Source organism: Dendropsophus ebraccatus, chromosome 5 (genome assembly GCF_027789765.1).
Source record: "Dendropsophus ebraccatus isolate aDenEbr1 chromosome 5, aDenEbr1.pat, whole genome shotgun sequence".
Classification (NCBI taxonomy): domain Eukaryota; kingdom Metazoa; phylum Chordata; class Amphibia; order Anura; family Hylidae; genus Dendropsophus; species Dendropsophus ebraccatus.
Genome location: NC_091458.1, coordinates 40,406,857 through 40,434,610, shown reverse-complemented (window position 1 = coordinate 40,434,610; position 27,754 = coordinate 40,406,857). Strand labels below are relative to the sequence as shown.

The window sequence follows — 27,754 nt, the reverse complement described above, 5'->3', positions numbered from 1 at the left end:
ACTATAGGGGAGGGCTGGCTACTATATGAGACTAAGGGGAGGGCTGGCTACTATATGAGACTATTGGGGAGGGCTGGCTACTATATGAGACTATTGGGGAGGGCTGGCAACAATATGGGACACTTAGTAGGCTGGCTACTATTTGGGCACTACTGAAAGGGCCGTCTAATATGTGGGGCAATTTTTGGGGGATTGGCTATTATATGGGTTGGGGTTTAATCATGTCATAGCAATTTATCATGTCATTTATCATAGTGCACTGGGCTGGGAGACGCACACCACCGACATTGCCAGGAACAACGCACGCTGCTCTGACAGTGTCAGCACCTCCGCATTCGTGCTTCAATAATTATCAAGATTGGCCAGCGACTTTGTCCAATTTTTTTTTATTTTGGCCCACTGTGTTTTTGAGTTTGACACCCCTGGTCTAAACTTTAATTATTTGGTTAAAGAGTTTTGCCAAAAAGACTGCTGCATTCTAAAACTGTCCAGTCTAATTTATTTAGGCTGTGTAAGGCCTAGACACTAGTTTTTATTCATCTCCTTTATGGTTTCTGGCTATATGTGGACATAAAATTCAACTGGTCTTCTGTGGACACTTTAAAAAAAGGCGGGTTACTCCAGAAGAAAAAAAATTGTTATGAGAACTAGTGCCAGAGTGTTATACAGATTTGTAAACAACATCCATTTAAAAACCTCACAGAACCTTCAGTACTTATCAGCTGCTGTTTGTCCTGCAGGGAATGGTGTATTCTTTCCAGTCTGACACAGTGCTCCCTGCTGCCACCTCTGTCTGTGACAGGAACTGTCCAGAGTAGGACAGTTGCACTGGGCAGTTCCTGTCATTGACAAAGGTCACTTCCTGAAGGACATACAGCAGCTGATAAGTACTGGAAGGCTTGAGATGTTTAAATGGAAGTTATTTACAAATCTGTGCAACTTTCTGACACCAACTGATTAAATATTTTTTTTAATGGAGTACCCCTTTAAATAAACATTTTTATCTGAAGTTCCACATGTAAAAGAATGAGGCCAGAATTTTTTATGCTAGGAAGTAAGAAGTAAGATATAAAGATACTTTTGTAGTACAAATAAATAAAAATATGGAAATTTTATGAGCGGCTATAAAAATAAATAGGTGTGCCACACTTTTGTAGGTTATGCCAAACGTGTAAATGTCTGAAATTCTTTTGTCTGACACTCGAATCACGGACTTGATTTGCTGGATCGGAGCATTTATAGTGCAGACATTATACGCAATTTTACATCTCATTAACCTTGCTTTGTTTTAATTATAGCAATCTTTTTGTTGTAATATTTGCAGCGCCCTGGTTTATCATTTCAGCCCGTCCTTGGGAACACTTTCATTTAACTGCCCATTCATCAACTGTTTATGTCCCGTTAATTGTTGACAAGCGCACAATTACCCGGCCCGGCTATGATTGATGAACTGCATTCACATGAGTGGTAGCCGAGAAGAATAAATATTTATAACTATTTCTCCCCTTCAGATTTCTATCACAATCCCCACAAGGGCTTGCGGAAATGTAATGCAAGCCGTAAAGATCCTCGTTTCCTGCTCTCACAAGTATCTTCTCCTCATTTCCTTTCCACTTATGTAAAATAAAGATTCTATCAACAAGTGCGAGGCTCTCGCGAAGCCGCAGAAGATGCCAAGATGTTCATCTACATCAATAAAGATTTTATATCCCCACTGGTAACCTTTATATCTATTATAGCAATATGTATGCACACAGATGAAAGACGGCTACTTTTAAGTTTTAAAACACCAATTTTTCTATAAAAAATAATAAATACGTTAAATAACATGTTAAAATAAATAATTGTTTAAGTCTGTACACAAAAAGTACAACATTTATATAACATAAATTTATATATAATATAAATATTTATAGATACATAGATATTCCACACAAAATGTTTTTTTTTGTTCCCTGCGCAATATTTAATTTCTTTATAAACATTTCACCGCAAATATTGACACTTATTAGAAGCCCTATTATCCGTGTGATTTGGGGCAATTTGAGATCAAATATTTAATAGCCCTGACTGATTTTGCTGGCCTCATGGGTTTTATCACAACCAGACAAATCTGTCTTTTCCTTGCCATGTCTGCATCTGTTCTTCGAACATAAGGAGACTTGAGGGAATCTGAGGATAACTTTGACACTGACCACACCATTCTTGTCAGTCTTCCTATGGAAAGGAAACCTGTATACTGTGGAAATACTGTGCGAAATATACACCATAATACTATACATGGGTTATGTCTCTCCTCCAGTAAAGAAAAAGCATAATAGAAACCACTATCATTCTGTGACTGTAGGTCAGCGACCTCAGGGGTGACACCTTATATCTTAATAATTTATAACAGGGGGTCAATTATAACTTCTAATTTACACCTATGCAGTTGAAGAACTTCTTTAGAAAAAGAAATTGGTGGTTTCCTGTCCACTATTTGATATATAAAACATCAGCACTATTTAGAAGACTTGCTGCTGCCGCTGTTGTGTGTATTATGGGGTCCTACAGCAGCTTCTGTGTGTATTATGGGGTCCTAAAGCAGCTGCGGTGTATATTATGGGGTCCTGCAGCAGCTGTGATTTGTATTATGGGGTTTATGGGGTCCTGCAGCAGCTGTGGTGTGTATTATGGGGTCCTGCAGCAGCTGTGTTGTGCATTATGGGGTCCTGCAGTAGCTCTGGTGTGTATTATCGGGTTCTGCAGCAGCTGTGGTGTGTATTATGGGGTCCTGCAGTAGCTGTGGTGTGTATTATTGGGTTCCGCAGCAGCTGTTGTGTGTATTATGGTGTCCTGCAGTAGCTGTGGTGTGTATTATGGGGTCCTGCAGTAGCTGTGCTGTGTATTATGGGGTCCTGCAGCAGCTGTGGTGTGTATTATGGGGTCCTGCAGCAGCTGTGGTGTGTATTATGGGGTCCTGCAGCAGCTGTAGTGTGTATTATGGGGTCCAGCAGTAGCTGTGGTGTGTATTATGGGGTCCTGCAGTAGCTGTGGTGTGTATTATGGGTTCCTGCAGTAGCTGTAGTGTGTAGGATGGGGTCCTGCAGTAGCTGTGGTGTGTATTATGGGGTCCTGCAGTAGCTGTGGTGTGTATTATGGGATCCTGTAGTAGCTGTGGTGTGTATTATGGGTTCCTGCAGTAGCTGTGGTGTGTATTATGGGATCCTGTAGTAGCTGTGGTGTGTATTATGGGTTCCTGCAGTAGCTGTAGTGTGTATGATGGGGTCCTGCAGTAGCTGTGGTGTGTATTATGGGGTCCTGCAGTAGCTGTGGTGTGTATTATGGGGTCCTGCAGCAGCTGTGGTGTGTATTATGGGGTCCTGCAGCAGCTGTGGTGTGTATTATCGGGTTCTGCAGCAGCTGTGGTGTGTATTATGGGTTCCTGCAGTAGCTGTGGTGTGTATTATGGGATCCTGTAGTAGCTGTGGTGTGTATTATGGGTTCCTGCAGTAGCTGTGGTGTGTATTATGGGGTCCTGTAGTAGCTGTGGTGTGTATTATGGGTTCCTGCAGTAGCTGTAGTGTGTATGATGGGGTCCTGCAGTAGCTGTGGTGTGTATTATGGGGTCCTGCAGTAGCTGTGGTGTGTATTATGGGGTCCTGCAGCAGCTGTGGTGTGTATTATGGGGTCCTGCAGCAGCTGTGGTGTGTATTATCGGGTTCTGCAGCAGCTGTGGTGTGTATTATGGGGTCCTGCAGTAGCTGTGGTGTGTATTATGGGGTACTGAATGTAACATTTGTGTTAGTTGATATCTGGATCTTCTATTTTATTGCACTTTGCGTTGCAATATTTATCTATCCTTTTCCCTTAATCTAGATGGCTGCTGTACTAGTAGCGATCCATTATGCATGTGCAGCACGTACAACGTGATTGGTGGGATGGGTTATTGGTGGAAGTCGTTATCACGCCCGATGTCAATTCCGCTCCACACGGCCCAGGACTGTGGCATCTTTAGCATGGCAATGTAGATACAAATGTGGTCACGTTGCATAAAGTAAAAGTATTCAAGAAAACGGCAAATAAGGTAGCTAAACCTATAATATATTGATACATTATAGGTGTGATAGGGAGAATAACATTGTGAGAGATGGACGTAAATGATGTCATGTGTGTACAGCACAGCAGAGTAAGCTGAAGCCCTGTAAGTAATAGAAAATGATAGATAAACTTTTCATATTCTATTGTAGCAATGAATAGTCCATTTACAGACAGAAGCCACTGTCAGCAGTATGACTATGTGACCTTGTGAATGTTTCGCCCTTGTTACTGTAGATTGTGCTGGGTATCCATTTACCTCTTCCAGGACCAGGGCTCAGTGTTTGATGTAGCACCTTGGACAGCACCAAGTCTTTCAACTACAATATTGTTTCCTATGCACTGATGACTACAGTGCAGTGTAATGTGGCCGGTGGAGCAGCACTGCCCAAAGCAGATGGAGGAGCAGATGGATTTGCAGATTGGTTTTCCCTACATTCTCAGTGTGAAACAATGTTACTAGGTTAAGATGGTAGTAAAAATATTAGAAATCAAACAGAGCTTTGTGTAAAACTGGCTATTGTTTTCTAGTGATCAGCCATAACATTAAAACAGTGATCTGAACAGTAATAAATATCTGATACCTCTCAAGGTATGGGATATATTGGGCAGCAAGGGATTAGTCAGTTCTCACACTTAAAGGGGTTGTCAAGGCTTAGAAAAATATGGTCACCTTTGAAATGAATTGAACTAAATTGTAATACCACACACACACAGGGGTATAGCTAGGATTTATGGGGCCCCATAACAAAAAAAACTGTATGGGGCCCCCCTCCCCTACACACTATATAGCCACAACCATGACTGGCAGAGCAGAAAGCCAATGTCTGCTTGTTCTGTCCTTTCATTATATTTAACTATACCAGCCTATTAGGAGCCTTATGGTTATATACATAGGTGCAGGAGCAGACTGCCTTCTGCCTAAACCCTTATGTACTGCAGAGTGTAAGTGACCGAGTGTTCTCTTACATGCTGCAACACAAAAAAGGGTTAATAGGCAGAAGACAATTAGCTCTCTGCTTCACTACTCCTGCAATGATAACCCCTGACCTCTGCAGGAGCCCAGAGAACAGAGTTTATCAGAGCAGTGAAGCAGAGAGATAATTGTCTTTTTCTTATTAAGCCTGTGTTGCAGCATGTAAGAGAACACTGGGTCACTTACACACTGCAGTACATAAGGGGTTAAGCAGGAGGACACAGGAGGCTCTTAACTTCCCTGTGCATCCCCAGGCCCCCCACGGGCCTCATAGCAACTGCCTTCCTGCCTCTAAAGGTAGCTACGCCACTGCATACACAAGGAGAGGGATGGCACTATTTTTTTTCCAAGAAAGTAGCTGTTTTTCTAATTCTGGATAGCTCCTTTAAAAGGTAGGTAGCCATCACTTTCCTGCTGACTGAATCACAAGTTATTGTGGTGGGTCCCAACAGGAGATTCTAGGATAAGAACTAAAATGTGATGGCCACACACCTGGGTTACTGGGTCCGAATGGCAAGTCTCGTGGGATATGAGTATGTGTTACAAGCGGTCCAAGTAAGGACACGTAGTGGTTCAAGAAGGTTCAGGCTCATTGATGTATGTGAGGAGTGAGGGCTTGTCTGCCCAGTTTGATCCCATAGAAGAGCTATTGGAGGACAAAATTGCTGCTGGCTATGATGGAAAGGTGTAAAGGAGTACACAGCTTGCACAGTCATACCAACCCATACCTAGACAGATTCGAGTGACTACTCCACTAAAAAACTCTATGACGCATTACAGATGGACCATAAAGTAATGAAAGAAGATGGCCCGGTCTTAAGAAAGAAGATGGCCCGGTCTTAAGAAAGAAGATGGCCCGGTCTTAAGAAAGAAGATGGCCCGGTCTTAAGAAAGAAGATGGCCCGGTCTTAAGAAAGAAGATGGCCCGGTCTTAAGAAAGAAGATGGCCCGGTCTTAAGAAAGAAGATGGCCCGGTCTTAAGAAAGAAGATGGCCCGGTCTTAAGAAAGAAGATGGCCCGGTCTTAAGAAAGAAGATGGCCCGGTCTTAAGAAAGAAGATGGCCCGGTCTTAAGAAAGAAGATGGCCCGGTCTTAAGAAAGAAGATGGCCCGGTCTTAAGAAAGAAGATGGCCCGGTCTTAAGAAAGAAGATGGCCCGGTCTTAAGAAAGAAGATGGCCCGGTCTTAAGAAAGAAGATGGCCCGGTCTTAAGAAAGAAGATGGCCCGGTCTTAAGAAAGAAGATGGCCCGGTCTTAAGAAAGAAGATGGCCCGGTCTTAAGAAAGAAGATGGCCCGGTCTTAAGAAAGAAGATGGCCCGGTCTTAAGAAAGAAGATGGCCCGGTCTTAAGAAAGAAGATGGCCCGGTCTTAAGAAAGAAGATGGCCCGGTCTTAAGAAAGAAGATGGCCCGGTCTTAAGAAAGAAGATGGCCCGGTCTTAAGAAAGAAGATGGCCCGGTCTTAAGAAAGAAGATGGCCCGGTCTTAAGAAAGAAGATGGCCCGGTCTTAAGAAAGAAGATGGCCCGGTCTTAAGAAAGAAGATGGCCCGGTATGAAGAAAGAAGATGGTCTGGTCTGAAGAAAGAAGATGGCTTGGCCTGAAACAAGAAGATGGCCTGGTCTGAAACAAGAAGAAGGCTTGGTCTGAGCAAAGATGATGGCCTGGTCTAAAGAAAGAACATGGCCTGGTCTGAAGAAAGAAGATGATGTCCTGGTCTGAAGAAAGAAGAAGATGGCCTGGTCTGAAGAAAGAAGAAGATGGCCTGGTCTGAAGAAAGAAGATGATGGCCTGGTCTGAAGAAAGAAGAAGATGGCCTGGTCTGAAGAAAGAACATGGCCTGGTCTGAAGAATCACAATTTCTATTACACAATCTTGGCAGCTGGGTACATAGACATGTCAAAAGTTTTGATCAATCAGGGGTCTGGGGGCTCCAATTCCCACTGGTCATTAGAACGAGCCTGGAGAAGTTGAAAGATTGTCTACATCCAGCCACATGCTTCTTATTCTCATTGCTTGTTCTGATGATCAGTGTGTGGGTTTGAACACCCAGACCAGACTGATTTGAACCTTTGATTTTTCTCTGTGACGCGTCCAAAATTAATTTCATATGGCAGGAACACATTAAAGCATCTGCTGGTAATGTGTAGCTACCACAAGACACCTACAGAGATCTTGTGGAGTCCATGCCTCAGTGTGGTAAAGCATATTAGGCAGGTAGGCATTATGGCCAATTGCTTGATCTCTCTATTCATTCTTTTTCTTAATGCCCATCACTAGGTGAGAAAGGGTGATGTATATTTATATATTACCTTCCTTCATTGATGAGTTCAATAAATGCCAGACCTGCATTCTTCTGAATAGAGTTTTGCCATTCCTAGAAGAAACACATGAATTAGTACTGTAATACAAAGAATCTATCACTTTATATGTACATCACTTTGTAAAGGGTTCAAAAACTACATTCAGGATTATTCAGCCGTCACAACAAGAGAACAAGAACCTCTAGTTAGTATATAAACTGTTACACTTACACAGGCAGTTTAAAGGGGTACTCTAGACCAGTGCTTCTCAAACAGTGAGGCGCCCCCTAGTTGTTGGTGAGGCCCAGCTGGGGAGCCAGTTTTCACAAAGTAACTATGATCTGCACAGTCCTTTTGCTGTTTGCAAAAATCTCCATTTTAGCAACATTATTAATTTATTTTGTACTCACTTTATTAGTATATAGAGCTTAGGAGATGGGTAAAAGGTAGCCCTAGTAGGGCTGGGCGATAATGGCCTAAATCAATATCGCGGTTTATCATACATGTCGTCGCGGTAACGATAAATTGAACGATAATTATGACACGCCCCTTTTAAAAGCCACACCTCTTTTGAAAACCCTATTTTCCAATGGTTATACAAACGTGGATTTATTCCATATAACAATGTGCAGCAAACTTCACAAGTAATACACAATGTTTTGGCATTTCCTACGCCATTTTCAAGTAGCACTTGAAAATGGCATAGAAGACGCCAAAATGTCATACATTACTTGTGAAGTTTGCTGCACATTGTTATATGGAATAAATTCACGTTTTCACGTTTGTATTGCCATCGGAGTGCTGCAGAGTATTTTTTTACTAGCTGACTTGGTCAAAAGGTCTGGGATTCGTCTGCTGGCACCCACAGTTCGTTTAGTGTGCGGCCTATATTGTTAGCTATATCTATCTATCTATCTATCTCCTATCTATCTATCTATCTCCTATCTACCTATCTATCTATCTCCTAATCTATCTACCTATCTATCTATCTACCTATCTATCTATCCAGCGTGTGTGTGTGTGCGTGTGTGTGTGTGTGTGTGTGTGTGTGTGTATATATATATATATATATATATATATATATATATATATATATATATATATATATATATATATATATATATATATTATATACATATATATATATATATATATATATATATATATATATATATACACACACACACACACACACACATACAGACAGGAGATAGATAGATAGGAGATAGATAGATAGATAGGAGATAGGAGGAGATAGATAGATAGATAGATAGGAGATAGATAGATAGGAGATAGATAGATAGGAGATAGATAGATAGGAGATAGATAGATAGGAGATAGATAGATAGATAGGAGATAGATAGATAGGAGATAGATAGATAGATAGATAGATAGATAGATAGATAGATAGATAGGAGATAGATAGATAGGAGATAGATAGATAGGAGATAGATAGATAGGAGATAGATAGATAGGAGAAAGATAAGATAGGAGAAAGATAAGATAGGAGATAGATAGATAGGAGATAGATAGATAGGAGATAGATAGATAGGAGATAGATAGATAGGAGATAGATAGATAGGAGATAGATAGATAGGAGATAGATAGATAGGAGATAGATAGATAGGAGATAGATAGATAGGAGATAGATAGATAGGAGATAGATAGATAGGAGATAGATAGATAGGAGATAGATAGGAGATAGATAGATAGATAGATAGGAGATAGATAGATAGGAGATAGAACTCCTATCTATCTATCTATCTATCTATTTGCACTCGGCTTTAAAGAAATAAATCACAGATTTTTTTCTCCGCTTACTCAAAGGTGCTGTGGATTCTCTATAATATATCTATCTACTTGTCTTCTATCTATCTACTATTTATTATCTATCTCCTGTCTGTCCGTCATATATATATATATATATATATATATATATATATATATATATATATATATATATATATATATAATAATATATACACACTGGGTAGATAGATAGATAGGACTCCTATCTATCTATCTCCTATCTATCTCTCTCTCTGCCCCCAGTCACTGTCACATGCTGCCCTGCCCCCCCTCTCCCGCACATACAGTTGGGGTCAGGTATAGGTCGGCACCTCCTTGCTCCCACCGGCACCGCACTCTCTCTCCCGCACAGGAATCCTCAGCCCCTGTCACTCAGTGTCGGTGTAGCACATATATCTGTGTCCCGGGCTGAGCGTCACACATGGCTGCTTCCAGCACAAGATCAAAAGATTACGGGGCGCCGAGGACTCCTGTGCGGGACAGAGTGCGGTGCCCATGGGAGCCAGGATGTGCCGACGTTTAGCTGACCCCCTGCAGCCACTGTATGTGTGGGAGGAGGGGGGGGGCAGGGCTCACTGTGCAGCTTCCAGAGAAGCTAGGAGAAGTGAGCCGGCCAGGCAGCAGCAGCATCAGCAGCGCTGAGCACACAGCACGCCTGTGCGCAGCCTGTCAGAGTCTTCCTCTTCAGCCCCCGCAGCAGGATCTTCCATACCTTGCATATGTGCTCCCTGGCTGTGATTGGGAGGTGAATCGGAGGATCAGCGAGGGAGATCTGAGGGGAGCAGAGCATGCGGCCGCCGGGTGAGGGGGTGGGGTGGGAATACCGCAGATACCGTCCTGGCAGAGTTGAGGACGGTTAACCGACGCCAGTGACGGTATCGGTATTTTGACGGTATACCGCCCAGCCCTAAGCCCTAGCATTATTTTCAGCTTTTAAATGGACTTCCACCACAGATAGTGAGGCCCAGGCACCCGCTTGGTCAGTCTGGTGAGGCCCAGGCATTGCCTTGGTCTGTTGGGTGAGGCTCCAGTAGAAAAAGTTTGAGAAGCACCGCTCTAGAGTAAGAAAAATGCTTGTCTAATAAACTGGTACAAGAAAGTTATACTGGTTTGTAAATTACTTCTATTAAAATAAAAATGTACCCCTTCCAGTACTTAGCTGCTGTATGTCCTGCAGAAAGTGGTGTATTCTTTCCAGTCTGACACAGTGCTCTCTGCTGCCACCTCTGTCCATGTCAGGAACTGCCCAGATCAGTAGCAAATCCCCATAGAAAACTGCTCCCGTCACGGACAGAGGTGGCAGCAGAGAGCACTGTGTCACACTAAAAAGAATACACCACTTCCTGTAGGACATACAGCAGCTGAAAGGAACACTATAAAAAGAGGTAGATAAAGAGTAATTGCACATGAGTATCGAATAGATTTATGTAATGAAACATTACGTTCCTTGTGTTTTTCAAGAACTCTGTGTGCTGTCATTTAGAAGGAATCTTTACTACATGATGATTATTAGTCTTATGTGTGACTGGTCAGTCATGGCAACCCAATAAATGAAGCCTCCTATGGGCAGTTTTTGTTATTGTGTTTCCCCAGAAACAGGCTGGAACTTATTGTGAGACTAGTTCTCTCTCCTATAAGTCTGGCAGTCCCATTTAATGTGCCTGTGTGAGATTTGGCTTCAAAGTTCAGCTGCTATTCCTCCTAGATGTTGTCACTTCCCAACAGCTCGGAATAAGGAGCTCTCCAGTCCAAGTCATTCTGCTAATGGGTGTCTATGTAGATCAGATGGCGGCACGCTTGATTGTATGCACCTGCTTGCAATGAGAGTGTCTGGAATGACTAAACTCACTAATAACAGACAAGTCTACATACTTGGAATCTGATGGATGTACGGATGATAGACTGTGAGATATGTTACTTGTAAGCAACTCAAGGCCCTTGACAGCTGTGCCCAATAGTAGGTTACTCAGGTTTTCCTATCATCACTCACCGCAGATATAATGCACCTAAAAACAACAGTCATCTCCTTTGCTGAACACTTAAAGGGGCACTCCAGTGGGAAAAAAAAAACTGGTGTCTGAATGTTATACAGATATGTAACTTCCTTCTATTTAGTACTTATCAGCTGCTGTATGTCCTGCAGGAAGTAGTGTATTATTTCCAGTCTAACACAGCGCTCTCTGCTGCCACCTCTGTCTATGTCGGGAACTGTCAGAGGACAGAGGTGGCAGCAGAAAACAAAGTGTCCGACTGGAAAGAATACACCACTTACTGTAGGGCGTACAGCAGCAAATAAATATTTTATGACTATTTTTTTTTGTATAACTTAATATTAAAAAGGTTGCATAAGTTTTGGAATTGTTTAAGATTTTTTATTAATATTATTTGTGTAGCTGTTACATTCTTAAAGCCAGGAAGAGGAGAAATCTCAGTCTTTACTTTATGACCTGTTCTCTGTTTACAGTCTGTTCCTGGCTTTGGCTTCAATAATCTGCCAGATAAATCTCTCTGTGTAATAGAGCCTTTACACACTAGCACTAGGGAAAAAAATCCTTGGTGGACAGCTCACACAGGCTGCAGATAGGGAGGAGAGCAGATGCAAGGCAGCTTTTGCAGGAGAGAACATGGGCTGTGTATGGATACAGAAAGTAAGCAGAATAAATTGTAGAGGTTGTAGATTAAAAACTAAGCTACATTTTTTCTGCTGCTTATGTTCATATTTGCAACCAACGTTTTATTATTATTATTATTATTATTATTATTATTATTTCAATGCATTTACATTGTAAAACAGCAATTTAGCAAAAATCCTTTATTTTAAAAGTCCCTAAACTTTTCTGTTCAGAGCATTTTCTTTTTCCTTCCCCCAAGAGCTGCAATACCAATATATATGGAAGAGGAGTAGATCTTTTTCCCTACTGTTACATAACCCCTTTGAAACTTCTACTTCAGAATATACCTGGATTTCCATATACACGGCTTCAGCTTTCTGCAATATGTTAGTAATTTAGGATATTTTAGATAGTCATCATCTGTAATGTAGTTTTCCAGGACTGTTACTTGGAAGCACAAATTTGATTCAGGTTGCTTCATTATGTGGCCGCTATGCAAAGTATCAAATCAGATTTTCCTTCTCCCCTTATTGTAGTTATGGTTCCTGTTAAACTGAGTAAAGGTCAAAAGAAAACAAAACTTGACAAATGTGCGGGGCCAATTGTTCTAAGCCTGCAGACAATTTCCCCCATGCCCCCATTGGAATAAGGTGGCATTTTGGTAATACAAAAGAAAATTCAGCTGACATATGGAAGCCGATCGAATGTAAATATTTAATTCTGAACCCGAAATTCATCCTCACGCAGCCGTTTGTTTTAATAAAGAAATCAACACAACATCCAGTTTCTATAGCTGCCGAAGGGTTACGACAACCTTATGAGCAGCAACTGGAAGCAATTACAGATAACTATAGAATCTGAGAGAAGACAGGATTTTTCTTTAAGCAAGCTCTAGATCTGCTAGTCATCAAAGGTATTGGGGGGGGGGGGGGATTGAAAAAGTGAAACAAATTTCTACACGACTTATTTTGAAAATCCACCACTAACAACATTATCAAAGGCATGACACAGTCTGAGGAGAACAAAGAACGGCCCGGCCAAGAAAAATATCTTCATTCGCTTAAAGAAGCACTAAACCTGACATAGAAACAGTCTCCCTTTACCTGCAAAACCGAGAGGTTGACCAGACTGAAAAATAGCCTTCTTATAGTAGAATTACTTGGTCAAGTTTACATTTCCTTACCTTTTTATGTATGCAATTTTACTTTCTCTAAGGGTCATCAAACATGTATTCTGTTATCGGTCAATGTCTAGTAATATGGTAAAAATGACGGGAAGCAGCGACTATAGGAATGTTAGGGATTGTTCCCCCATTTGTTTTGAGCATTTATTCCCCTTTAAGGGCCAGTTCAGGGCGTATGACTGGCGAAATTCTCCACCGCGGAATACCACCAGCCTCAGTGTCATACTGGGAGGGCTCACGCCTCCTCTCTCCGTGCGGAAGAACTGACATGTCAATTCTTAGGAGAGGAGGCACGAGCCCTCCCATAGACTGTCAGTATGACACGGAGGCTGGCGGGATTCCATGGCGGAGAATTCTGCCAGTTTTATTCTACGTGAACTGGCCCTAACAAAAGAGTGGATATCTTGCATGTAGTAGGTAAAAAGGCATATAAAACAGTAAAGGACAATCATACTGTAGAAATGTATTATGTATCAATGTACTTAAAACTTCCACATTTACGGTATAATGCAGAGCACAGTATAATGTACAGTTTTTTTGGAACGTTGTGATTGGCAAGACCTGCCATCCCTTTTAAAGTGGAGATCAAGATGCTTTAGGATAATAAAGCTAGCCATATGCATTAGATATGGGTCAGCCAGAACCACTGATTGCTGTAGGGTTGGCCGACCAGCTTGTGTGTATAGGGTCTTCCTGGAAAACAAATGCTTTAAGCAGCAACAGTAACGCAATATATGAATAAGGGTGCTTGTCTTACCGGACCAGACCTAGGTCCGTAGTAGGATATCCAAAAAAATGTAGAGGAGACAGCACATCCAAGGATGGATGGATGTGCTGTCTCCTCTACATTTTTTGGGGTCTTCCTGGCAGTTATCAGAGGAGAGAAGGACAGGTAATGTGGGATTTCAACTACTTTTTGTTCTCAGGGAGATAATCTGCCACCAGAAAAGTCAGGCAGGTAACAAAGTGTCTAGCAGTGGCTTTCTCTCCTTGGTAACCAGGTTGGGACTAATTACTTTAGCATACAACTTATTTATGGACAGTGTATGAACAGGCCAATATTTAACTCAAAAAGCCCACCACTTTAGAAAGAACTGATAGATGAGGTCAAAACCATCAGAGGCAATGGGAATAGTGAGTTATAAATCAAGAGGAGGAACCATGTTAAAACCTTAAAACTGTTGAAAGGCTAGATTAAAATGCAAATGGTCCTGAAAATAAATATATAAAAAAATTAAATAAATGAATAAATAAGTTTTCTGTATACTAAATGGCACACATTCAGTTGCTGAAACTGTACAGTATTATTAAGTATATTCATCTATAATTATAAAGTTTTTAGTCCACAAGAAGGCTCATTGGATAGAATTAGCTAAAAAAATGCAAATGATGAAGATCCGATTGAGTCCAATCCCATTTGCTGATCACAAGCTTATAGGATATCCATTGCCTAAACGCATTGCAATTTAAAGCCTCACATATGGAAAATATAATTTGGGGGTAAAAAAAAAAAGAAAGAAAAGAAATATATAAAAATGTCTAGATAATGCTTTCCAGCTTAAGGAAACCCTCACATCATCAAGATGGTACTTGCTGAAAAAAAAAGTAATTGTTAAATTCTAAGAATATGGTCAAAGAAAATCCGAGAGCAAATGACGGGAGATGGCTAAATCAAAGCTCTGCTGCTTTGTACAGGACTTCTGAAACACAAAGTATATTTTTCATTCACCTGGATTTCCATTGGGTAAATAAGTCCTGATTGTGGATCCTGTATAGACTGAGAAGCCGCCCATATGTACTGAATTATCTATGACATGTACCTTCAGACACTCGTAATCTGATATTTCACGAAAATTTAGACCATACCTCAAAAAGGAGCCTCTGGCAATGCTACATCTATTCAGGAGCCGAGATAAGGGGGGAAAAGAAAATCTGACATTTTTGCTAATCTACAGTCGTTAACATGGAATTTCCATCTTAAAGGGCATAAAAGTATCTAATTTGCTGTAGTAATTTAAAGAAAAACAAACGTGGCATTTCCTCTTCCTGTCTGAACATATACAGTAACCTAATTCCTCTGCTTATGGTTTGCACATAAAAAAAAGAAATTGGGGGTAGGGATATATACATGGATTTCCGTGCCTGTTCTAAGACATGGGAAATCCAACGTAAATGAATAAATCTAATATTTTCTTTCTGTCAGTGGAAGAGGATCCATACAGATGAATAAATGGAGTGCTGATACAATAGTATGTGCTATAAGTCAGGCACGTTATAAACATCAGATGGATTTAGGCGATTCCAACTAAAATGAAAGGTAATTTCGTGAAAGATAATACTTCACTGTACCTCTTTCCGCTGCCTTTCTCACCTTCACCTTACGATGTGTAATATTACAGGTTTTAACATCAGAAGATTTGAAATTGCCCGAAACACAAAAAAGAGGATAAAGAAATAAAACTTTTTATCACTTATACAGTGTAAAGTTATGGAGCAATCACACATTCTGTGATTACGGGCCGTGCACGGACAATGTGCTACGGAACAGAATGCAGAACTCTTGGCATCAAGATTGACTATGTTGCCAGGAGCTCTGAAAGAGTTTAAATCTTTGCGCTACAATACTGACACAACACCTTAGTACGTTAGCAGAAAGATTCGGAGCTCCCGGCATTATAATGAATGATGATACCCGGAGCTCCGCATTCTGGTCTGTGCATGGCCTGTAATAATGGAATGTGTGAATGCCCTGTTAGACTAGACAGTCTCGGAATGCACCGGAAGGGAGCTATTGCCATCACTACCACCTCTTGGTTGGCTTATTTTACACCAGTATTTTGTGCATTAAATTAATGTTACTTCCAATCCATTAATGTGACTACCATTCCATTATTTGTGACTGCCTAGCTACAACCCCTAGCCTAAATACTTTTTAAGACTGTCAACTATGTGATTAAAACACACAAAAAAACAGGTGAAAGACTTGCACATCCGCTTTTGGTGCAGATAAATATTGCTTAGTTAATCTCTAGACAATAGAAGACAAAACATATAGATAAAATCCAAGGATATATTTGAGAGCGTCTATCTGACATTGCCTTAAGGCAAGACACAGAGGCGATACAGAGCATCTTAATAATTCTCAGATATTATGAAACTCCCAAACATTCTTGATGTCAATGAATCTTTTTCTCCTCACATCTGACTAGTGTTGACTATGAGACCTTTACGAGAGGTCCCAGAGTTTTACTAAGGTGGGGAAACCGTTTTATTACATGTGTTTGAATATGGTGCCTTAAGTACTATAGGTAGTGTCCCTTCAATCTTATACTTTTATATAATGCATTACCCAATGCTGCATCTACATTTTTATTTCCAGTTCTTATACTTGACTTTATCACAGTTTAGAGTTCAAGTGGCTGTCCTTTCAGGATTATCCCTTATCTTTTGCCTTATTCTGGGTTTGTACATTATGTACATTATACAAAAGCTGATAATCTATCAAAACAGGCCAATATCGCTCCGTGTAATAGTGTCAGCGATCAGCTGACAAGAAGGGAAATGCTTCTTCGACAGTTAACTTCTGTATTCTGACATGCATTAAAGTCCTCGGCCACACATCTCCCAGTATAATAGGAAATATGCAGCTGAAGGATTAAAGCAAAGGGCAGCACCAATGATCTAGCGATCACCCCTGCAGCCCTGACTACACAATTACCAAGCTGTGAAATAGGCCCGGTACGGAAGTAACCATTAATGAGATCAGAGCTCGAGAACTGAGCAATATAGGCCGTCTAATAAAGCCTTAACAAAAAGACTGGGTGTTCCAAGTATAACACGGTCAATTATTAATTTTAAATGCCAGTACATAACACTGAGTTCACAGCGAAAGATTGTCTTTCTTAGGACCAGTTCACACAGAGTAAAACTGGCGGAATTCCACAACGGAACTCCCCGCCACGGAATCACCCCAGCCTCTGTGTTATACAATCTGTCTATGGGAGGGCTTGGGCGCCTCTTTCCTCGTATAAAGTGACATGTCAATTCTTACGAGCATGGAGAGTGGAGGCGCGTGAGCCCTCCCATAGACTGCCTGTATGAGACGGAGGCTGGCGGGATTCTGCGGCGGAGAGTTCAGTTGCGGAATTCCGCCAGTTTTACTCCGTGTGAACAGGCTCCAAGTCTTTAGAAAGAAACTCTTAATCCGGGCTAAGCCATTTTTGATGTAAGCACACAGTTATTAACATGCAGGATGAATGGAGAACATTATAGAATAAGTGAGAACCCAATCTGGAGATCATCAACTTGTTGCGAAAATGGTGCGTGTCTCACTCATCTGAATGCACAAGTGAAGCCTCAGCTCAAACAAAGCTTCATTCTGTCACTGATTATCCAATTCCCATCTCTAAGCTGCTTTCATGTGTATATCCACAGTCAAATTTCTAATGTCCAGCTAACCAGAACCTCAACTGGATTTAATCAAGTTCCTCGCCATTCTGCACATGTTTTTTAAAGAAGTATCAGAGGCATAAGCTGCTTTTAGTTTATTTATAGAGCGTCCAGGAAGGGATAGTCTTCAGTATGAATTAACTTGTACAAGACTGTGTGTTAGTATCATTAACTATTGTTTTCCTTGTATAAGAAGACATTTACTTACAATACAAATGCAAGATGATTAGAAAAAAAAAATGCCAGGCCAGGGAACCAGCCCAATGACTTGATCTCTCCCTATATGCAAATAGAGCAGGATCTGTTAATTAAGGTTGGAGTCATAGATGTTCCATGCTGGCCATGGTTTGGGTGACATCTTCCCTTTAAAGATGATCAGTAGTCAGTATAAACAGAGTAAGTAAAAAAGTAAAAGATATAGGGATTTTACTATTTGGTTCACTGTCGGCATTCTTCCTAAATAGTCAAGTGGGTGCGAACCTTATTTTAAAAAAAGTCACAGAGTCACGCCCCTCTCAGCCTCACTTTCATAACCCTGGGCCCGATTCATTCCCCCTCAGCCTCATCTTCACACTCCTGGATGGATGTACTGGATGTTGCAATACCTTCTCTTGGTACAACATGCCAACTACCTTCTAGAAGGATATGCAGTGTTTGACCACTTGATCAGAAAGAACAAAATCCACCATCAGAGGGCAGTTGTTCTATTCTCTTCCCTGCATTAGTGTCTGAATAGGGGCTCAAACTCTGGAACCCTAAGGGCCAGAGAAAAAGAGTAGTAAGTAAAACAGGCAGAATTCCTTGGAATCCCATCTGCCTCAGTGACCCAATGGGATGCCTTGTGCGCCACCGCTCTCCACTCAAAGAATTGCCATGCCAATGCCAATTTTTTGAGTGGAGAGCAGCAGTGCAAGGTATCTCATTGACAAACTGAGGCAGACAGGATTCCAAGGAATTCTGCCTGTTTTATTTAGTTTTTCTCTGGCCCTTAGGGGTCCAGAGTTTGAGCCCCTATTCAGACACCACCGCAGAATTCTGCCTTATTTACTCAGTGTGAACATACACAGAAATGTAGGAAGGTAGAACTCTAGCGCACCAGGTTATCCTACAGGTACTAGCTGTATAATATATGATGAGGGTATACTAGTCGTGGTTTGAAAACAAACATACTGTATTGCACAGGGTGGAGTATTCTGAGGACATATATACTATACTCAGTGTTTTCTCTGATGCTATACCGCAATATAGCAAGAAAAACAAACTTATACATAAATCTTTAAACTTTTAACACAGCCTTAACACACTTTCCTCTTCTCAAGGCAACACATGTTTTAAGGCCAACCATAGGGAATATTTGGAAATTATCTCATCTTCTTTACCTTGCCATTAGCATGTCTTAAAGTGAAAGCTTTGAGAGCCATGTTAATGCGGCATCTATGTAACAGGAGACATGTTTGGCCGTCTGTAACCTTTTACCCTTACATAAGCAGCGAACAGAAGTGTCAAATAACGGCGTTTCATTCGGGTATCTATATGCAGCTAGATATCTGATATAACCAAAAGCAAAAATTTTTAAAAATTGAAGCTTTGGACATTTTTTTTCTTTTGCCTTCAAAACATGTAATATGGAGAGCCATTAAGAGGGTATGGTACATAAGGTTCTGCTAAATGTTGTTAGTGAGGGAACAGTGATAGGGCTTAAATTTCTCACTGTATCCTTCAATCAATACGAGAGGCAAAGTTTCATCTCTGGGGCCACTAATGGCAGGAATTGCTGGAGCCAGCAAATGAGTAATGTTAGACCTCTGATTAGATGATGAGGCCATCAAGAACCTCATGTTACATTGCGCTTCACTTTCCTGAACTGCAAAGGGTGAAGGAAGCTCTAACATTTTTCTTCTTGCTCAAACAAAAGAAATAGAAAAAAAATATCTAAAATAAAGATCAGGGGCCAAAAAAAACTCATCGGAATCTGTCTTAGACACTCAATGCAACCAGCGGGCAATGACTTTTGCAAGGGCCCTGCAGGAGTGAGCCTGAAGTTGGAACCCTGTCGAGGATCCCTGCCAAGGGCTGCAAGTCCTCTCTCACCGCCATCCATCCAAAGGGGAACAGAAGCAATAATTTCCTTACAGACCAAGCAGAGGAGAATGGGCAAACACACAGCAGGTAGGTAGAAGATTATGCCACTTCAATAAGCTATAACTCTAACCAGTTTCAGATCCAAAGTCACATTGTGTAATGGAAAGGGAATTGTATATTCATGAAAGCGAAAGGAAATGTTAAAAATTCTCAGAAGGTTTTGCCTGTGTCAGTTTGTGTTAAAGGTCTATAGAAGGTGTCAATGGTTGACACAAGAAAATGTGAAAGCTGTCGCCTTCATAGTGTAAGAAATGACTGTGATACATGTATAGAAAGCAGATAGATGGAAGACTACAATCTGGTGATATTGCTTAGTGTTGGTTACATTAGTAATTATTAGTACAGTCATGTCTTTTATAACACAGCCATGAGGATATCAGATCTTAGTCTATGTACTATTTGGTACTACTTCGTATACTAGAACTGTACCTCCCTTAGCCAAAAATAATTAAGGCAGTCCTAATATGTATTCTGTAATATGGAATTAAAAAAAAATTATTTCAATTTCTTAAAATGTGCAAGAGATCTGGTCATTTGTGCCTCAAAACAAGTGACTGGAGGGGACCAGAGGAGAGGGGTGGGGATGGCCGTCCTAGTGGGCATGGAAATGTGAAAAGGTAAGATACTGGACTTAGACTGTTTAGTGGTGAGGTGATACCAGAACATGTCATAACATCAATATATTGTACCAATGTAAACAATTCAAGATGTTAAAGATATAATAGGGTATCAGCACCATACATGCTGACTTATTCCTGCAGTATTGGGGGAGGGGAAATCAAAACTTTTAGAGGGTGCCCATCTAAGTTGTCATATCAAAGGTTCCAATGCTAGATGGAAGGGAAGACAGGGGACAAGCCTGGTGAGTACCCCTAAGGCTGGGTCCACATCACGTGTGCTTGTTGCAACAACAAATGTTATAAAAGCATCAATTGTCATTTGGCCTTTTCACCTATTTTCTAATGAAAAGTTCAGGGCCAGATAGAGAAAGGTTGTAGGAAGCGCTCTCCTATTTGGCCTTTTTAGCGTTTCAACTACCATGCAGGATTGAAGAAACAACCCCAACGACAACAATAGAATCAGTTCTGGCATCAATTTCTTCCATACTGGATGGAAACTTTGCCAGATCACTAGTAAGATCTCAAGTAAGTGATGTACTTAAGGGTCCATTTTCACAGAAAGATCTGACAGATTATCTGCCAAAGATTTGAAGGCAAAGCCAGGAACAGACTATTAACAGAGACCAGGTCATAAAGCAAAGCCTGAGATTTCTCCTCTTTTCAAATCCATTCCTTGTTTTGGCTTCAAATCTTTGGCAGATAATCTGTCAGATAATCTTTCTGTGTAAATGGACCCTAAAGTGGTTATATCATTTATACAAACTTTTTCTATATAGGTCAAATGTCCTGAGACCTGCTGAGATTGTAGCTTATAGCCAGGGAAAGCGAGCTGCAGCGTGCTCTACTCACCATCTGCCTAACCGATCCAACTATAGAGTCTGGCTACATAGACCATAATGGAATCCGCCTCCTGCAAATAGTCAGACAAGGGAGTAGACAAGCTGACCAGGGAGTAGAGTGTGCTGCCTTGCCCTTCCCGCAGCTATAATGCACAATCTCAATGGGATCCAGACTTTGACATACCAGATAACATGTCCAATTTTTTTTTTTTATTCCAATAATGCTTTAGAGCTCATAGATTATATATATATTTATATATTACACACACACACATACATATTATATATATATATATATATATATATATATATATATATATATATATATATATATATACACACAGTATATACACACACGGATAGAGGAAAATGGTATGATTGGTATAAATTATACAATTTTACCAATGGAGAATTAAAACCTGTAAATCCAGTCTGAGTACAGATTATAGATAAAAAAAATTATAATAAAAAAAAAAATATATATATATATATATATATATGGATAAATAAAGATTATTTTCCAAAATCTCTAAATAAAAATGGTTAAAAAAAAAGAAGTTAGGACTGTATAAATTATTATACAACCTCACTTCAAAGTCAACTTTGAATTCCTGTCTACAAACGAGCGCCAAAAAGAAAGTCAAACAAGTGAATCCATGAACACAAGTTCAAGAAAGCAGTGATACATATAATACAAGCTAGTTACTGTCAGAAACTGTACAGAGAACGTAGTGAAATGCGAGAGACCTTACAGTGGACTCTGGAGCAGCCTGTCAACATCAGGAACAGGAGGAAGTCATGCAAGCTCAGGAGTGTGCGGGCATCACTAGCACTGTGCTACGTTACACATGACATTCTGAGATCTAGTTATAAGGCTGCGTAATAACGGATCATTGAAATGTAGAGATGTACAGTGTGCTATACTGCTTCATATATAAGAGGGAAAAAAAACCTACTGAAATGTCTCTCGTACCGGTGGTTTAACTCACTTCAGTAACACACACCATCTGAACATTTCAGAGTAATTTTTGTAGTCCGTTAGGATCGCTGTAAATTGTCCGAACCAGGCTGTACATTTTCAGTGTTAAAGATTTAGATTGATTCAACTGGTTGATGCTATTGTAGCTTATAGTCATTGTTTTTGGGGACTCATTTTGAGACATAAAAGATCCAAAAAATAAATGTTTTACATCTTTTTCCCAACTGAACTGCACTGAATTCAATGAGAAATCTGGTCTGTCAGCATATAGTGTAATTTTACTTTTACAATTTTTGGCTTATTTTTGGGGCTTGTTACTGCATATTAGCATTTAAAGCAGCTCCAAAAAACGGATTAAAAAAAGCCTGAAAAAATGTAAAATTCCACTACAAAATTTTAACCTTTGATACTAATTTTCCTGTAAATGTAGACTCTTTTGGGGCTGAAAATGTTGTATAGTATGTGCACATAGCCGCTTTTGAGCTACAAACATGATTGACGCAACAATTTCAACTACATCTCAACCTAAAATACGTTCCACATTTACAATAAATGCTGGCAAAATAAATAAAGCTAGTAGTTCATGATCCAAATACATAAAATGTGGTCGTTTTAGTACAATAATAGAATGGAATCCAATACATTTTGCTGAATAATTAAAATCTAGTAATAAAAGAAAAAAGAATATAACGTGAATAAAATCAGGTCTTCACAATTATTACAAAGTAATTCAGGTCTATGAGTAGCTGGTGGCAATTTCTTTTTTTTCATATCTTATATCAAACAATAACATTGGTCCATGGTATGGGACCTGATAATTCAGCCACTTCTCTACTTAAGCAGGGATTATTTGTTGGGCTTTATTCACACAGCTGCATGATGGGAAATATCTGAGGCCAAATACAGGTTTAGATCCAGTCCTAGGAAAGGTGGAAGAACGAACCTGCTTTCCCATAATAGCATGAAAACCAGTTTTTGGCTCTGTAGATATGGTTCTCACACAGACCTATAATATGGCGGTGTAAATAAAGCCACCAGATACAACTGTAAGGAATGCGACCATGTAACATGTCTACTATAGAACAATCCTCTGATGTGTAAAAATTGCAAATTGGAATATTTAAATAAATATAACAGTGATAAGTGATAAATCAGTGAAGAACATTCCCAACCACAGACCAACAATAGTACATAAGTATATAACCTACCTGAGAGCAGAGCAACATGACCAGCTCCACCACCGATGTACTGGACTTCATGCAAACCAGTCCTAAAAAAAAACAAATATATAAATGAATGAACATACTATAACAATGTTCTATACAACTACATTACATTCAAGCAACTTACACAGATATTTTTGTAGAAATATATATATATGTGCTACAACGTGCAAATCTTAGATCTCTCTGACATGTTAGATGTTTATGAAATGATGGTGACATTTAAAAACTGGTTGCATCACAATTTACTAAGTGTAATAGTATAGTAAGAAATGAAGATTCCACCTGCCGCCCATTATACCTTATTGGAAGTATTACTTATAGTAAATCTAGGAGAATATAAGTAGTAAAAGATTGATGAACAAATAGAAACATAGAGGATTGTCACCAGAAAAAGATCACTGGGTCTATCTAGTCTGCCCTTTTAGTATTTCCTTTCTTATTACATTAGGATATATATATATATATAGATATATATATATATATATATATATATATATATATCCCAGACAGGTTTACATTCAGTTACTGCCCATATACCAACCAGATCTGCTGGAAGTTTGTTCCAAGCATCTACTACTCTTTCAGGAAAGTAATATTTTCTCACGATCCTTCTGATCTTTTCCTCAACTAACCGCTTACTGTGCCCCCTTGTTTTTAAGTTCAGTTTTTCACTAAAAACATTTCCCTCCTGAACCTTATTTAGTCCTTTAACATGATGGGAATTTCGCATTTTGACATTTTTAGGTGTCCATTTATTTATGATCTGCCATATACTACTTTGGTTGGTACATACATGGTATGTAGGCATGTATTGCATAGTTGGGGATCGATACACATTTCTTGTATTGCTATTTCACACTGTCCTTTTAGCTGAACCGCAGCTCGGTTCACGCGCACGGTGCCGGTCTATCTGGGGCCCCAGCCCAGCCTAAAGCACTGGAAGTGGGCCGGCCTGCCCCCCAGTATGACGAAACCCCCTACTCCTCTGTGAAGCGGCTCCATTACAATCAATGGCATTCCTGCACTGATCTATTCATATAAATCACTTAAAGCGATGTACCTGAGGGTCCATTTGCTTTAACCCCTCATATGGCTCATTATATGGAAAAATATGAGTTATGATTTCTTTTTATTGTAAGGAGTTACAGATCTTCCAAAAATCTAGGCATGTAATTAGGGGGTGCAGCGGGAACAGTTCTCCAGTCCCAAATCACAGGAGCCGCATTTCTTGCTTTTTGGATTTTCCACTCCATTCATATACAAAATGTGCTGCAGGATTTACAACAAGACTATAGCTGCTGTAAAACATTTTGTTCATAGTTGAACTTAGCCTTAGGGTCCGTTCACACTATGGAATTTTCACAGATTGAAGTCCCACCTGTCTTATTCAATAGGACGTCTCACGCACAATCCCCCATTTGCCTAAAGAATTGACATGTCATGTGTGAATGGACCCTAAAAATTACCTATTCATTCAAAGCTCACTTGACATTTGACCAACAATTGTAAAGCCTGGTGTATAAATACAGGGGGGGGGTAACATTTATAAAATCAAATTTATAGAATAAAAAATCCTATTATATGTCTGGTATACCTTATTTTTACAATGCTTCCCACACCCTATTGGGTCCACAATTTTTCTGGTTCAATTGTTCACAGTTTTGTGAATAGTACTTTTATAGTCACATTGGTCAGATATGTTTATATCTTGAGAAGTGGACTCTTCATTGCATTGTCTATGGTATGTGTTTTTTAGTTATGACCCCGACACTGTCCTTGTTGTCTTTCCATGCAAAACTTAAATAAAAATTTACAATTTAAAAAAAAAAATAAAATCCTATTATATGTCTATATTTACGAAAGCAGACAGGCTTTGCAGGTATAGTCTACTGTATTCACGCAAGTTCCCATTAAAGAATAACACAAAGATGATTTTTTTTATTAATTTTGAGAGTTACCATTTAGGCCTCTCTTTATAGACAAAATGATTTACCTATTTACCAAAGTCAAATAAAAGAGAAATCTCTGCAGCCTAGATGCCAGTTTACGAGTCAAGTAAACGTCCTAATTAGCATTCATCTTCTCCTTCCCAAAGTAAAACCAATTGACACTTTCCAAATATATGTATAAGATCAGGAGAAAAGAAAAAAAAAGTGCCTTTGCTGTACATGGCTGGTGTCTGGTACTGCAGCTCAACCTGATTCACACTAAGGCTGCGTTCCCACGTACCAAGTTCGCAGCAGGTTTGGCAGCAAATCCGCTGCGATACTCGGTACCATTACAGTCTATGGCCCTGCATTCTCACAGTGCCCTTGATAGCCTTGATTAACTATTTAACTGCTGTGGGGTTAAAAAAAAATAAACAAACAGCCAATGCTTACCTTCTCCCAATCCCTTCAGTCTCCAGGTCCCTGCTCCCTGACAGCCTGCTCAGCCATTCACTGAGCTGCCCCACCAAGAGTTAACATATCGGGTACAAAGTACTTCTACCAGTTGACCAAAAGGTAACTCAATTAACTAAATAACTCAATTTCCATTCACCACTAACTGAATGAAATTTACAGGGGTTATCCAGTGCTACAAAAACATGGCCACGTTTCCCACTTTCTTGTCTCCACATTGGCTGGGGTTTGAAACTCAGTTCCATTGAAAATGGAGCTTAATTGCAAACCACACCTGAACTAGAGGCGAGAGGGGGAAAAGTGGCCATGTTTTTGTAGTGCTGGATAAGCCCTTTAAAGGCATTACACAGGCTTAGGAACAAAAAAACTGATCTTCAAAATCAATTCCAAACTGAGCATGAGAGCCCTGCTGTGTCTAATAGAAAGAGGACATGTTTTTGTAAGCCTGGAAAGCCCTTTTAGCCTTTATTGTGGATTAACTAAAGCCTACTAAAAATGTTAAAAGAAAGCCAGCAGGAGTACAGAAAATTGCTGATGTATACTTGCATATGGAACCTATATTGTCCCCGCCAGCCGACAGTGAACCCTAAAGAAGTTTACAAAAAATTATTATTGCCCCCCCTGGTAGGCACTGGAACGTATACTCACGGCAGCTGATCGGTGTCCAGTAGAAAAGCTTCTTTCCGGTCCCGCGGCGCCGTTTAAATTCGGCGAGCGCTCACTTCAGCTTCTGCAGTGACTCCTCTTCTCTGCCTTGTAATTGAACGCAGGAAGTCACGCACCTCCATAGAAAATGCATGGAAGCGTGTGAGATCCAGCGTATAATCACAGGACAGAGAAGAGGAGTCACAGCAGAGGCGGATGTAAGCGCTCGCCGGATTTGAAGGGCGCTGCGGGACACCGATCAGCTGCCGTGAGTATACATTCCAGTGCCTACCAGGGAGGGGCAATAATATTTTTTACTGAATTGCTTCTTTAATTCCAACACTGTGATATGTATGATGACTTGTTGTGCCTGCAGTACAGCACTAAAAGACAGTGCTGATAAATCTTTAAAAAAACAAAAAAAAGCGTAGTCGCCCCCCTTCCCCCGATATGTTTCGCCATGAGACACAGCATCCTCAGGGAAACCGGATCAATGAATGGAAATTTAGGATTTAAATTTTTTGTTACATTAAAAAAAATCATTTTAACCTTTCTTTCACCATGGTCTTGTTTATTTTGAACAAAAAAAAAAAATCACAGTCATGAGTTGAATTAAATGCTTTTAAGATAGGATGGAATTCAGTCCTGAATTAACTAAATATAGACTACCTGCACATCATTGTACTACAGCACTGAAACCAACCTATAAAGCACTTACAAGCATATACAGTGTTATACACAAAAGACTGAGGAAGGCCGGTAACTAGAGCTGGGCCTCGATGACTAACAGAGGAGAAACTGGCTTATAAAATCCCCAGTTCAGTTTCTTAAGGACACCATGCATGGTATATGTAAATGTCCATCTAAATCATTGAAAGGGATTATTTAATAAGGAAGATTTAGGTAATTCACAAGGATTGCTGGAGCAGAGCAACAACCATCAACATTCAGTTATGGAGTCCATGTGCTCATATCTAAATGTTTAAATACAGTTCAGGATATTTACAAATGTTTAGAACATGGAAATATTTCAAAAATTCTTTGGGTTCCTTGCTGCCAGCTTGGAGTTTCGGGATTCTGGCTAAATTTGTTAGTAGGCACAGAGGAGAAGATGACATCACTGGGGCAGCTAAGGAGAACAGATGATATTCCAAAAACACACACTCCTTATAAAGCTGGATCACCTATTAAGATGGTTGAACGTGATTTTATTATTCAGAAACTGGTTTGCTTAGACAATGCATGTAAGGCAGGGTTCACACTACAATTAATGTCAAAACGACATAGATGCTCAGACAGGCACGAGTCCGCTTCATTTCATTGGCCCCAGTGTAATGGGCTAGTGTGACTACTACGTTCAGGTCATATTCCGAGCCCATCATAATTTTATCTCAGATTTAAAAAGTGATGCAAGCCACAAAATCTGGGCGTAAAAAATTTAAGGCTTTATTTTACAGTAAAGTTCCAGGTGTCTTTGTGAGACCGAAGATAAACG

General features: G+C 40.1%; 1 protein-coding gene across 7 annotated transcripts in view; it reads right to left on the bottom strand.

Moving 5' to 3' along the window:
* The window catches only part of NBEA (neurobeachin), a 453,563-nt gene that overhangs the window by 185,931 nt on the left and 239,878 nt on the right, over positions 1 to 27,754 (bottom strand). For all 7 annotated transcript variants that reach the window (XM_069969916.1, XM_069969921.1, XM_069969920.1 and 4 more), the window contains 2 exons: positions 23,195 to 23,256; positions 7,363 to 7,427 (listed from right to left, as the gene is read on the bottom strand). In XM_069969916.1, the coding sequence (XP_069826017.1) occupies positions 7,363 to 7,427; positions 23,195 to 23,256 (127 nt within the window). The remainder of the gene's footprint in view (positions 1 to 7,362; positions 7,428 to 23,194; positions 23,257 to 27,754) is intronic.